The 12,663-nt window shown below is 43.2% G+C and overlaps 1 protein-coding gene and 1 long non-coding RNA gene across 3 annotated transcripts; both read left to right on the top strand.

The window, feature by feature from the left end:
* Positions 1–1,608: 1,608 nt before the first annotated feature.
* Positions 1,609–2,186, top strand: LOC144409516 (uncharacterized). The gene is made up of 3 exons (XR_013468009.1): positions 1,609–1,751; positions 1,869–1,944; positions 2,046–2,186. It is a non-coding gene; the product is annotated as an uncharacterized LOC144409516 (long non-coding RNA).
* A 765-nt stretch (positions 2,187–2,951) lies between these two features.
* Positions 2,952–11,721, top strand: fam83ha (family with sequence similarity 83 member Ha). Of its 2 annotated transcripts, XR_013468007.1 has the most exons (7): positions 2,952–3,327; positions 4,291–4,742; positions 4,835–4,999; positions 6,036–6,160; positions 6,312–10,320; positions 10,416–10,580; positions 11,343–11,721. XR_013468007.1 is itself a non-coding variant. In XM_040179030.2 (6 exons), the coding sequence occupies exons 2-6, from the start codon at positions 4,299–4,301 to the stop codon at positions 10,425–10,427; spliced, it is 4,755 nt and encodes a 1,584-aa protein (XP_040034964.2). In that variant the 5' UTR covers positions 2,952–3,327; positions 4,291–4,298; the 3' UTR covers positions 10,428–10,807. The 2 variants fall into 2 exon arrangements, 1 of the variants encoding a protein (XP_040034964.2); XM_040179030.2 differs by lacking the exon at positions 11,343–11,721 and having other exon boundaries at positions 10,416–10,807.
* Positions 11,722–12,663: the final 942 nt, after the last annotated feature.

Genomic DNA, 12,663 nt, shown 5'->3' with positions numbered 1-12,663 from the left:
AGATTGTGTATTTACGGACAATGTCATCACCATCTATGTTAGTTGTAGATGGTGATGATGGGCAGGGTGCGGTGGTGTTTTAATTACCCCTTGATCATTATTGCAACCTGCCAAGTCATGAGCTCCATCAAATGCTTTTCTTTTTGTTTCCCTATCTCCTTCCTTCTACTGTGACCTTCCTCCTCCTCCTGCTCTGGGACAAAAGCCTTGAGACATAGCCTGTAAACAAACGATGAACGCAAAAAGCATGTGTGGTTTTGCTGACCGAAGACAAAAACAATGATATAATCACCCATAATTACAAAGGTGATAAGATTACAATTTGCACATTGATCTGTAGAGCAAAGATGATATAATGGCGTCCGCTGGGCTAAAGGCTAACATTGGCATGCTAATATGTTCATAGAGATTTGGCTATGATTCTTCCTGTGGGCTACATAAACCAAATTGAATGGCGATCAAGACACTCGAGAACTTCCATTTTAAAAAAAAAACATTGTTAATGTTCCGTTTAGACCAACCAGCTCACATGTCTTTTTTCTACCCCCAGGGCCATGCAGCTAGTCAGGCTAAAACACAGTTTAAGGCATGCAACAGCGCACATTACAAAAGGCTTGCTGTCACCTGTTCAACCCCACCCTTGAATAAAATGGTGTTCATTTAGGGTTCACTATCAAAGCATTATGCGGTGAGCTATCGCTTTGAAGTCATCCAGTTGTTCTTGAGTTTCCTCTTGTGCTGCAAATTAAACTTGTGTCAGCGTTTATTCCCGTAAACAGCGGTGCATCAGCCACTGACCTCTTTACAGCAGACAATTGGGCGTTGCATGGTTCTGTTTGGCTCTCAGTCTGCTTTCTAAGTGTGACATGACTCACTGGACGGTCATTGAGGCTTAACATCTCCATTGGTGTCGAAGATGTCCATATTTATTCAGCAGGGTCATAGGCTCTTTCTACAGCGCATGTGGCACAATGGAAGCTCAGCCTTCACTTTGACTGTACTGTTTACAATGTAAACTGACTCCAGGTGTGTATACTACTTTGCCCCAAGGCAACATGGTATATGAACTGGTTTTATTCTTATTCTGAAAGGCCTATATCAGTAGCTAATAATCTAATCTGTTGTGTTCCTACCACGAAGGATACTACGTCTTTATTCACCTTCAACAATATTTGCCTCACTTCAATGGAGATTGTTTTATCTCATAGTTACACAACAACACCACGGTACAGTTACACTTGGTGTTTGATTCATACATTCCTAAAGGTCTTTTATGAAGAGAGAGAGATCTTGCCAGGAGGCTGCGATTGGCTAAGTTCATGTTTTATCACCCGTCAGTCACAAAACCAAAAGGGAGGTCAACAAAGAGTGCAGCTTCACTGTGGTATGTAGTATAGCAACGATCCATTGTTGAACATTCATTACATGTTTCTATTCAAACGGCTTGTCTGTGTGTCTTGGGTGGTGGACACAGAAAACAATGAGGGACTGTCTCCAATTCTTAACTTGTGCAGTCACATTGCATCAATTCCTTTACTTTAGTCATCCTGCTGAGTTTATTTTAAGTCCTAGAGTGGAGCAACCATTAAAGGAATTGGCTCTGTGTATGGTCCATCTTTCGCTCTCTCTCTCTCCTTTCAGGGTTTAACAAAACGTTGCTACAAAGTCGTATCCTGGAGATACTGACCGACTCCCTCCAACTTCAAAGCGCTGTGACTAAACCACAGGACATTTACACCGCAGCCTGTCTGGTGAGGCCATGTCATTTCACTCCTTTTACAGTACTACAAATGACGCAAAACATATTGTTAATGAACCATTCAAATAAACAAAAGAATGAATGTTGACAGAAGAAGCTTTCCCCACAGCGTTGGATGATCTGTCCCGGCCTCCTTGTGCTGCTCCTCTCTTTTGTTGGTGTTACCAGACTGCACCTTCATCAAAGTACGGCAATGGAGCCTTTATAATAATCATCCTAACCCAGTAGCTCCATTGTGTTGACTTCCCACGTTTGAGGGTTGAAGTTTTTCTTTATTCGCCTCCAGGCGATGAAACCTCGCGGAGGCACACAATATGTGGTAGGTTTTCTTTTATTCACACTCAAAGTGGCTCTTCTTTCACTGCTGCCGGGCATGTTATTCCTATTTTGCCGGTCTGATCAGTTTTTTGGTTAACCATTCCCCAATGCAACAATGGGTAGATGGGACAGAGTCTCTGAACCCTGTGCTCTGTCTGTTAATGGATGAGTGAGAAACAGGCAGAAGGTACCTCGTGCAGTTTAAGAAGTTACCTTTTTTTTTACTGTAATTCCCAATACAATGGCATCTCTATTTCAATTATTAAGGACTGTTATGGACTACTGATTCAATTACAATTATCCTCCGCCAAATGGCAAAGCAATTTGCAAAAATTGTATTTAGGAATTTGCACTTTGGAACAAAAACATAAACAGAAGTGATACAGGCGCAAATACCTCACAACGCTTTAGTAGGCTTACATATTATCACACAAATGTGAAAGAAGTCCAACTGCCACAAAGCTTTTGCTGTATAAGGTGGATGCTTTGGACCCCCATCCTGATCTGGGGGCCCGGGAAAATAGTCCCCCATAACTTGTTGGTAATCCTGTAGGATTTATTATTTTTCATAACACTGTAACCCAAAGTTTTACTCATAAATATATAACAATGAAGCTAAAAATTAGTAAGAAATGATGAATGATCCATTGGTAAAGCATTTACCAACTTTTCAGGGTGCTCCATTAGAGAGTAGTATCTTTTCAATTATACTTTCTCTGAGTAAAGCTCTCTCTCTCTAAGCATTCATTTCATTTGACAGAATACATCCATAATGCTTTTTACATCATATGGTTGTGTGGCACATTTTAAGGACGGAAACCGCCCGCATGCAGAGGAATATTCCAATGAGTTATGAGTGACGCTTTGAGCATGCGCAGGTCGGTTTATGAAGCATTCTGAACGAGAAGGCTACTCGGGATCACCCCGGTTGTCAGTAGCTGGAGTGGACCCATAACAGATGTGCAGAGTCCACAGATGTGCAGAGTTGAGCTGCTTTAGGACACGGTCGGCGTGGAGCTCCGGACGAGGCGGGGCGACGTTCCGCGCACATCGCGGCTCGCCGTGCGCCTCCAACATGCCTCAAGCATGACAACCAACTGGTTGGGCTGGGTGACAGCGGGGGACGACACAGACGAGCGAAAAGTTCCCAAACCTGGAGCAGAAGCGAGTCGCAGTTGTGACGGAAAACATGGCGAAGTGGAGCAGACGACGGGCTTAAAGTTTAACGGAGAAGAAGCTTGACGAGGGAGGTGAGTTCACGGAACACGTCACCGGACGGACCGCGCGAGCGCGGATTTTTATGCTTTGCTGGAGTGTCGAAATGCCCCATCGGTCTCGTAATGGGGAGGGGGGTGTGGGGTGGTGGGGTGGGGGTTTGGGTAAACAATATTTCGGAAACCAAAATCCGTTTAATCGGTCGAACGTAATCTGTTAGCTTCGTCAAGTCATTCTTCTCCTGCTGTGTTTGTGTTTTTTAACGTTTCGTTTTGCTGGCACTTCACTAACTTCCATGAACTTGCAAATGGAGACTTGGCCGTAGGGAGGAGCCACACCCATAACCTCAGTTATCTCTCCTGGTGGGGGAGCAGAGCACCATAACCCCCCCATTCATCCGGCCGAGAGGAGCCCTCACCTCTCGCATGGAGGACACACGTCTCCACAGAAAGAGTTGAGGGCGTTGGGCTGAAATAAAAGACATGATACTGATTAGATCCTTGTCTTCTGATTTTGGTGAATGAATGTCAAATCGGTCCGATCCAATGAACCATAAATGTTCTCTAAGGCAAAAGAACTTCAGTCAGGTGTTTATAGTTGTTTGACAACAGGATGTGATCTGCTCATAATGCAATTCGTTTAAAAGATGATTATCTAAATTAATGGGTGGTAGCTGAGGATTCTTTGATTAACAGTCGATTGATTTGGTTCATGTCAGAAAAGTTGCCAGAACCCACTTCGATTTCCCCTAAATGTTTTGTTTCGTCAAGCAAAGACAGTTTGCTGACAGGTTTTCGATGTGCTATCAAGTAAGACAAACAAAATGATATTTACATTTGAGAAGCTTGAACTGGAATAATCATAAGAGTTGAAAAGGTATTCTTAACTGATTATCAACTGTGTACATTCTCATTCAATCGATACTAGATAATTCAGGACTATCTAGCTGGTGAAAGTGAAAATGATTCATGCTATTCATGCCATGATCCTCTCTTTAGACTACAGGATGGCACGTCGCTCACAGTGTTCCTCTGATGGGGATAACCCCCTGGACCCCAACTACCTCCCCCCTCACTATCGGGAAGAATACCGCTTGGCTATTGACCATCTGATTGAGGAGGACTTGGAGGGATACTATCAGTTCCTCCAAAAGGCAGATGTGGTGGACTTCCTGTCCCTACCTGAAATTCAGTACATTCAGAGCTCGGTGCCGGTCCCTCAGCAGAGACACAACCCAGAACAACAGTTTCTGGAGCTCGGAGGAGATAACTCCTCAGACACTTACTGGCCGATGCACTCTGACCTGGACGCCCCGGGTTTGGACCTCGGCTGGCCTCAGGTGCACCACTTCATCGGGCCGACAGAGATCACAACTCTAGTCAACCCCCCTGAGCCTGAAATGCCGAGTATCAAGGAGCAGGCCCGCCGACTTATCAAGAATGCCCAGCAGGTAGACCTTTCACTTTGAGCTGGTAAAGAAGTGTCCATCTCCCACCAGGGCCATTCAGAATTTTCTCTTGTTTGTGACTTTTGTCTTTTCAGGTGATTGCTATAGTGATGGACATGTTTACTGATGTCGACGTGTTTGCTGATATTCTCGACGCTGCCATGAGGAATGTTGCCGTCTACCTTATCTTAGACGAGCAGAATGCACATCACTTTGTCAACATGGTGTCCAACTGCAGAGTCAATCTACAGAACATTCAAGTGAGTACAGCTTACACGTTAGAATTCCCTCCCTTTTCTTCAAATGCTGCAGTCCCCTGCAGTCACACGACCCACCCACCAAAGGTTTTTTTCCAGAGTTATTAAAAGTCAGACCTTTTTAAAGTTATTAAAAGGTTGGATGAAAGTAAAGTGTTTTGAATGATTGCCATTTGGTTAACTCTGAAACTGTTAACCAACTCATTAACGACAAATATGAATCTCACTTTGACTATAGAACATCAAAAACCTCCTGATTCAATGTTAGTTTTTTTTAGTTCCTCCAAGTTAAGTTTAGTGATATTCTGTATTCTCTTATTGTCAACACATCTAGTTAAAAGACCAAAAACAACAATGAATCGATCCTAGAAAATCTTTCTGTGTATCTAAAGTTTGACATAGCTTATTCCTCTCTGCCATGGAGCATGATGCATCATTGGAAATATCATATTTAGGCACAATGTGGCACCGGGTGTCATGTTCTCCTTTTAGCTGATTAGCATAGACGCTGTAGGTTACTTTGAGTCACCTATGTGTAATGTGTAATGTTCCCCAGCTGAAAGTACTGCACAACAAACGGACTCCTGGTTGATTAACATTTGCTAAAAACAACAGCACCAAGCTATGTCCTGTCTATATTTGTTACCTCCTTGTGAGGATGTACCTCTTCAGTAAGAGGGCCATGGACAGAATAGGGAACCCACACGATCTGAGTCATGGGATTTGTTGGGAAAGGCATTGAATATTGCCAGACCTATCCTTTACAGTATTACACTATCGTTATTAAGCAACTTGTGAAATAAAGCAGAAGTGCCGTTGGGTTAAGCACAGCTGTTGCCAGAGGAAACTTCATAAAATAAACAATAACAGCATATCACTTTTTCCAAACATTAGGTGTCTCGAACTCCTAACTGACTTAGGTATCTATTATCAGAACTCCAGTGTCTCCCCTACCATTACATCACAACCCCCTGCCCCCCCCCTTCCCTTCCCAAGAAAGTCTTCTTAATATTTGTGTGATTTGATTCCTGTCTTGCAGCTTTTACGGGTGAGAACCGTGTCTGGCATCACATATCACTGCCGCTCAGGGAAATCCTTTAAGGGGCAGATGATGGATCGCTTCCTGTTGACAGACTGCAGGGCTGTGTTAAGTGGGAACTACAGGTGAACACATTTAAAACTACCTTCACACTTTGAATTTAGAAATATTCACTCCTATTATTACTGTCTGTGTTTGCATAACCCCCCCCGACATAATTATGCCCTGAATGAAGTGCTTCTATTCATTCTTTCTTATTGTCATGTCTTTGTCCAGCTTCACATGGTCTTTTGAGAAGCTTCACCGCTGTATGGCACACCTTTTCCTTGGACAGCTTGTATCTACCTTTGATGAAGAGTTTCGGATTCTGTTTGCTCAGTCCCACCCGCTGATGATCGAAAATTTCACCCCAATGGAAGAGTTCAGCCTTTCAAAAAAGAGGCAATATCCGAGTGATAGAATACTGTATAGAGAGGCAAAGAACTTTCAGTCACTGGACAGCGCGCATCCAGAGGAATGGCCGAGACATTCCTATGATGAACGCATGGACGTAGATTGGAGAATGATGCCTCTTAAAAAGCAGGAGTCCCTGCACGGCCCTGCAGATGTGTACAGTAGACTCCAGAAATCTCGCATGGATCAGTCTTTTGACCATGGCCCGACCAAAACCCCCACGATAGAAAACCTTGCCGTCAAACGTCACAGTTATACTGAAGATGCTCATGGTAGATTCCCTTATCCATTTTTGCAGCAGGGAATGCCAGGGCCTGAGAACAAGGAGAGGCAGTCCCAGTGGGGGCAGCAGCCTGGACCAGGTCCAGGAAAAGAAGCCGACTACAGTGGCTATGACAAGTTCTGGAACCAAGACTTTTATTCAGCAGATCAGTACATTGAACCTGGTTTACCTCAAGAAATGGAACCACATGATAACTTTAACCTTGTGCGTAGCTATTTATCATCTACCAGAAATGCAGAGTATGACCAGGGCTCAGAGAAATTCCCACCTCCAGCAGATTTACCGTTTGGGTCACCTCACCCTCGAAGATCAAATTTAGGTCAGTCGCATTCTGGTCAAACATCTCTCACCCCCTCAAGTCTGACTGACGAGAAGCAGTTTTTCCAGCAGCCTAATGATGACCGCAAGGATCCTATGGTGAAACGGGGGCTAAGAAACTGGAGAATTAGCTCATACCTCAGTGCATGTGATAATCAAGATGAAGGTCTGCCATCGACATCACCTGATGCATCAGATACTTTTGAAGAGCCCTCTAAACCCGTCCTGCAAACACCGGGCATGCAATTATCAGTCCCTAAAATTGCAAATCTCAGAGAGTTTATGGTTCCTGCAATACCCAGGGCAAGTCAAATGCCAGGTTATGCCAAAATCAATGTGCGAGAACAGAAAATGCCTGATCAACCCACTGCAGTAGCAACAGAAACAAAAACATCGCCGACACCTTCAGAGTCATCATCCACAACCGAAATGGAAAAAATAGAGGAGGCACAGCCAAAAGAACCCCAAACTGCTGTTCTTCGAAGGGGAGAGTCGTTCCGTAGGAAATACAATGCTGCTCTACCGAGGAGCTCTAGGTTAAGATCTTCTTTGATATTCAGCTCAATGGAGCAGCAGACTACTTCTCAAGATACCAAAACTGCCCTAGACCAACAGGATGAGGAAAGTGACAAAAATGAGGCAGAACAGACCAAATTAACTCGTGTTTCTCAAGTTTTAGGACAAAGGAGGTCTGTTGCAAGAGAACCTTTTCAATGGAGCCGGGACATGAAGTCAGCTGCTTTCGAGAACTCTGCCTCAGCCCTATCCAAACCAGAGGAGGAAAAGAGCAAAGATGATAATAAAGATTCATCAAAGGATAAAAAGTCAGAGGATCTTTCAGAGGTACAAGAATCACTCAAACCACCAGCTGAAGAGCAAGTTCAGTCAGAAAAGAAAGTCAAACTGTTGCTTCCAACTCCACTTAATGTTGATATGAGTGATCCTGACAACAGGCTCCTATTTTTCAAGGAGTTGGCAGCCAAACGCAAAGCCGCTAAGGCTGCAGAAGCTGAAAAAAGCAAAGTGAAGGCTCCAATGAAACCACCAACTGAACTAAAAAACAATGCGGCGCTTAAAAAGGAGGAGCCTGTACCAAAAGACACCTCTGAAAAGATGGCTAACCCTGACCCAGCAGCTGAGGGAGTATTGAAAACGGCCTCCACAGAGGCACACAAGCCACTCAGTCCATCTTTAGATACTGAAGATGAGGCTAACAAGCAGAAGCGTCTGGTCACAGCTGACCCAAATATCCCTCACAGCTGTCAACAAGAACAAACCAGAGTTTCACCTCATTCAGAGACGACAGAGCTGAAGAACAGCCAATCAGCAGCGACTGTGCCTGTTTCTGCAGAAACAGAAGCGACTCAGAGCAAACCACCGCAGGAGCTAAAGCTGTCAAATCCTGCTGTCAAACAGAGTAGCCCCATTCCTCCTTCTACACCACCACACATGCACAACTCTCCACCAAACTCTACTCCTGCTAGTGTTCCTTCGCTTGCACAAGTTAATGATGAAAGTGAAAGCCAAAGCTTCAGCTCCACCGCAAATAAGTCTGGTTTACTCTCTCCCAGTTTAGTGAAGGCCCCGCCTTCCTCTGCATTTTGTTTTAACACCCCAAATTCAGAGTCAGTTCAGTTAGAAACCAGTATCTCCTCCTCTCCTCCTCTGCCACCTGAAGAAGACACAAGGTCAGAACTCAGCACTTCTGACCCATCAGGCCAAAGTCCTTTTGCTAGTAACACTGTGCTAGATTCTGGTTCACGGATGAATGCAAGTCCTTCCCCCTCTAGCTGTGCACTTCTTTCTTTCCCAGCAGAACTTAAATCCTCTAATGTTACCCCAGAAGATTTAAGCTCAACACTAACTTCCAGTACGTTGTCCTTAAATGCAGAGGCATCTGTCAGCCTCTCACCTCCGGAACCCTCCCAATTGACATCATCTGAGACCCTTTCAGCAGCTGAGTCTGCACACGTGGGATCTGATCTTTCTCCTGACAAATGTGCTGCTGGTCGAGATCTAATCACATCCTCATCAGAGTCCAGTGAAAAGACAGACTCTGAACAATCATGTGGTCCTACACCTTCAAAACCTGTTCCTGAATCAGACAACAGATCAACTCCAAAGGGCATTGGAGGGGAATCTCTGGATATTGGATCATCAATGAACGTAGCATCTGGAAGCCCACCTCCTAACCTTAGCCCCTACTTTGCCGAATCATGTTTACATACTGTATCTGAGCTGGAAACCAAATCAATATCTGCTCAAAATGAGACTATTACTTCGACCCTCTCCCCAGGAGACGCTTCACCCGAGCATAGTGCAGCAAAAAGCAGCTCTCCCGTCCTCCCAGACTATCCACCTAATGCTGCTCAGTCAGAAAGACAAGTGACCCCTCCCTCCTGCCTTAACCTGACAACATCTGTCTCTCCCACTCCAATGAAACCAGTATCATGTTCTTCTCCTTTAACAGAGTTTTTGGGATCCGTTTGGTCCCCTGAGGCTGAAAAAACATTGACTACATTGCACAGCCACTCAGATAGTGGAGGTTTTTCCAAGCAGATTGCAACAGACTCAACTGAAACACCAATGCTTCCATCAACAGAAACATCTTGCTCAACTGCGCCAACCCTAAAAGTCCCAACAGAGCCCTCTGAACCAAGCAAAACACCTGAATCTGTGGCTTTTGAAGCCCACCCTCCAGAATCACCTGTATCTGCTGAGCGTAGTCACATCAACAGGCCTGACCCTAATGGGATAAAAACTGATGATACAGAGTCCACCATTACAGTAAATAAAACTACTATAGATGAGTCAGCATGCAATGAGAAAACAAATCAACAAGTCGTAAAAAATAACTGCTCCGAACCGCCAGAGATCCCATCAGACGAAGTTGTTCCTGCATCACCACAGTCCAAGATGCCCAAATCAAGTCTTTCCCGCTACCAATCATCCACAGCCAACCTGCTCTCCAGCAGCAACCTCAGAGACGATACAAAGCTGCTCTTGGAGCAAATTTCTGCTAATAGCCAGAGCAGGATAGAATCTGCTAAAGAGTCTCCTGTCACCGATGACGAGAAAGAAGACGAAGCTGACAAAAATGCCAAAAGAGAGAAAGAAAGAGGGATCAGATCACTTAGCAGAGGGCAGCCCAAGACGACTGAGCAGCGGGAAAAGGCGCTGGAGAAAATCCAGACCATGAGGAAGGAGAGGAAAGTTTACAGCCGATTTGAGGTATGACCTTATTAAAACCCTTGTTCCGATTACCAATTTATGGGCACTTTGTGTTTCCCTTGTTGTAACTCACTTTGTTTCTATTATTTTCACAGATGGCACCTTAAACGGGATCAGTGTCAGCACAGTGTTTGCAGACAGAAACAAACGCTATTTTCTCACCAAAGACCTTTAATAGAAATGGGATTTCTGTGCTTGTAGACCTAAAAAAGACGAAGAAGAAGCAGGGGACCTGTATCACCAGCACGGAACTCTAAAGAGTAAAACTACCTGTAATACATCATTACATGTGTCATGGCAAACAAGATGTGAGAGGTATCAAATATGGTATTACTGACTGGTTGGGTTGAGTGCAATTTTTGCGACAGATCTTCGATGAGGTCTGACCTTGCCTTTTTACAGCCACGACAGCCATTACATTAATTGGAACTCTTTTTAAGACATAATGTGTTATGTACAAGTATAAATAAATAGATTGTGTAAAGTAGTCAAGAGTTTTTCTCCCTGTTTTATACGGTTATATTGTAGAATTTCACAACCGTGGTAATCACATGTGTTTGTGAAGCCTGTGTATATATATATATATATATATATAGACATATGTATATGTGTCTGTGTGTGTGTGTGTGTGTGTGTGTGTATATATATATATATATATATATATATATATATATATATATATATATATATATTATATAGATCCCCATGCATGGAGGACTGGTGTTGTTCTGGTGTAAATACAATGTAGACTTAGTAGAAAAATCATTTGTGCAAAAAACAAACGTAAGAAAGACGTTTTTGTGTTTGAAGCCGAAGCTCTCTGATTGGCTAGATGCCAAAGGGTTAAGTGTCTATATAGTTATTTGCTTTTTACAATAAAACGTATCATCCCTGTTCACTGAAACAAGAAATTCCAAAACGGAAAAAATTATACCCGTGCCATATGTAAAAGAAATTGTCTTCAACAATATGTTTTTCTGTCTTCTGTGCCTGCCTCTCAAAGAAATTCTCTGTCTCTACAGGCATTTTTCAAAGCAGACTTGTCATAATATGAAAACCAGAGGTGTTCAAGTATCCCAGTAGGCCATGACGCTGTGAGCGTGAGGCAGCATGAACAAACCCGGGACCCTGAAGAAGGATCATTTGTTTTTATTACTTACATCTCTGCCTGTCCTGTCGAGACACGTCAAAATGCCTTCTGTCGAACAGACCCATTTTTTTTATAGGCCGTTCCTAAAATTCCATCTATTTCATGTTCTGCAATAGAAATCACTTCAGTTTTGTGAGTAATTTGCCAAAATAAGACAAGAAAGTAATTTTAACGTTTTGGGGAGGATTTGTGTAGTGATTAAAAATCATGTGTTTATTTCCTGCTAAATTAAAATGACAGATTTACCAAAATTTCCATACTGACCATACTAATTTTTGTCTCACCCCAATGACCCTTTCTCTCGCACCACTAAGAAGTGGTGTTGAGTTTGGGTTTAGTTCTAGTTGCTGTGGAACTCTGGCTTTGCCTTAACGGAGAGAAGTAACTGTGAAGTGTGGTTTTAATAATGGGACTGGGGGTTTGTGAAAAGAGCCATAAACAATGAGAAAATATAAAAATATGCATTCAGATATGGAACAAAACATACAATATAAGTGTAGCTTATGATATACACTATATTCCTTTAATAAAGCTGACATACGTTTCTACAACTGAGGGTCCATTTACCTTACTTTAATGCAGACTTACATGCTGCATTCATAAACATCAACATACAACAGAATCATCACGTTACATGTGCTTAATCACTATTACTGGTTTCTTGCTCTGAAGAGAAACACACGACTCAAAGAATCCTAATGCTCAGGGTCTTACACTACTCAGTAACCTGCCAGTGGGGCAAATGGAAATGGTTGTGTACAGTTATCTGTTTAATGCTGTTCTTTAAACAGCCCAAATGTCTGAGTTACCTGGCTACTCTTTCACAACTTCATCTTTGTTGCCAAGCAGGATTCAGCAGGAGCTCCCTCTGCTGGCCGGGGGTTTGTCCATTAGTCCTCAGAGCCTTTTTAAACAACACTCTGAGCCAGAGTATCTGTCTTGACCATCAAGCCAATCCCTGAACACTTAAATCACAACACAATTTCAAAAAGAAAAATTAACAATTTTCCCTCTGTACCTGTCATGAAACTACACGTCATGCCAGTTATTTTTGTAACAGTTAACAGCCAATTAAAATCATATATCTCTGTCGCTCCACGAGGAGGCCAGAGGTCAGGGTCATTTTCTAAACATCCACGCTTGCTGGCGTAGATTTAGTATGTTACGAAACAGCCCATTTAGGGACATGTTAT

The sequence above is a fragment of the Gasterosteus aculeatus genome, chromosome 6, assembly GCF_964276395.1.
Source record: "Gasterosteus aculeatus chromosome 6, fGasAcu3.hap1.1, whole genome shotgun sequence".
NCBI classification, from domain to species: domain Eukaryota; kingdom Metazoa; phylum Chordata; class Actinopteri; order Perciformes; family Gasterosteidae; genus Gasterosteus; species Gasterosteus aculeatus.
The sequence above is the reverse complement of the archived record's forward strand: the minus strand, read 5'-3'. Positions and strand labels throughout refer to the sequence as shown.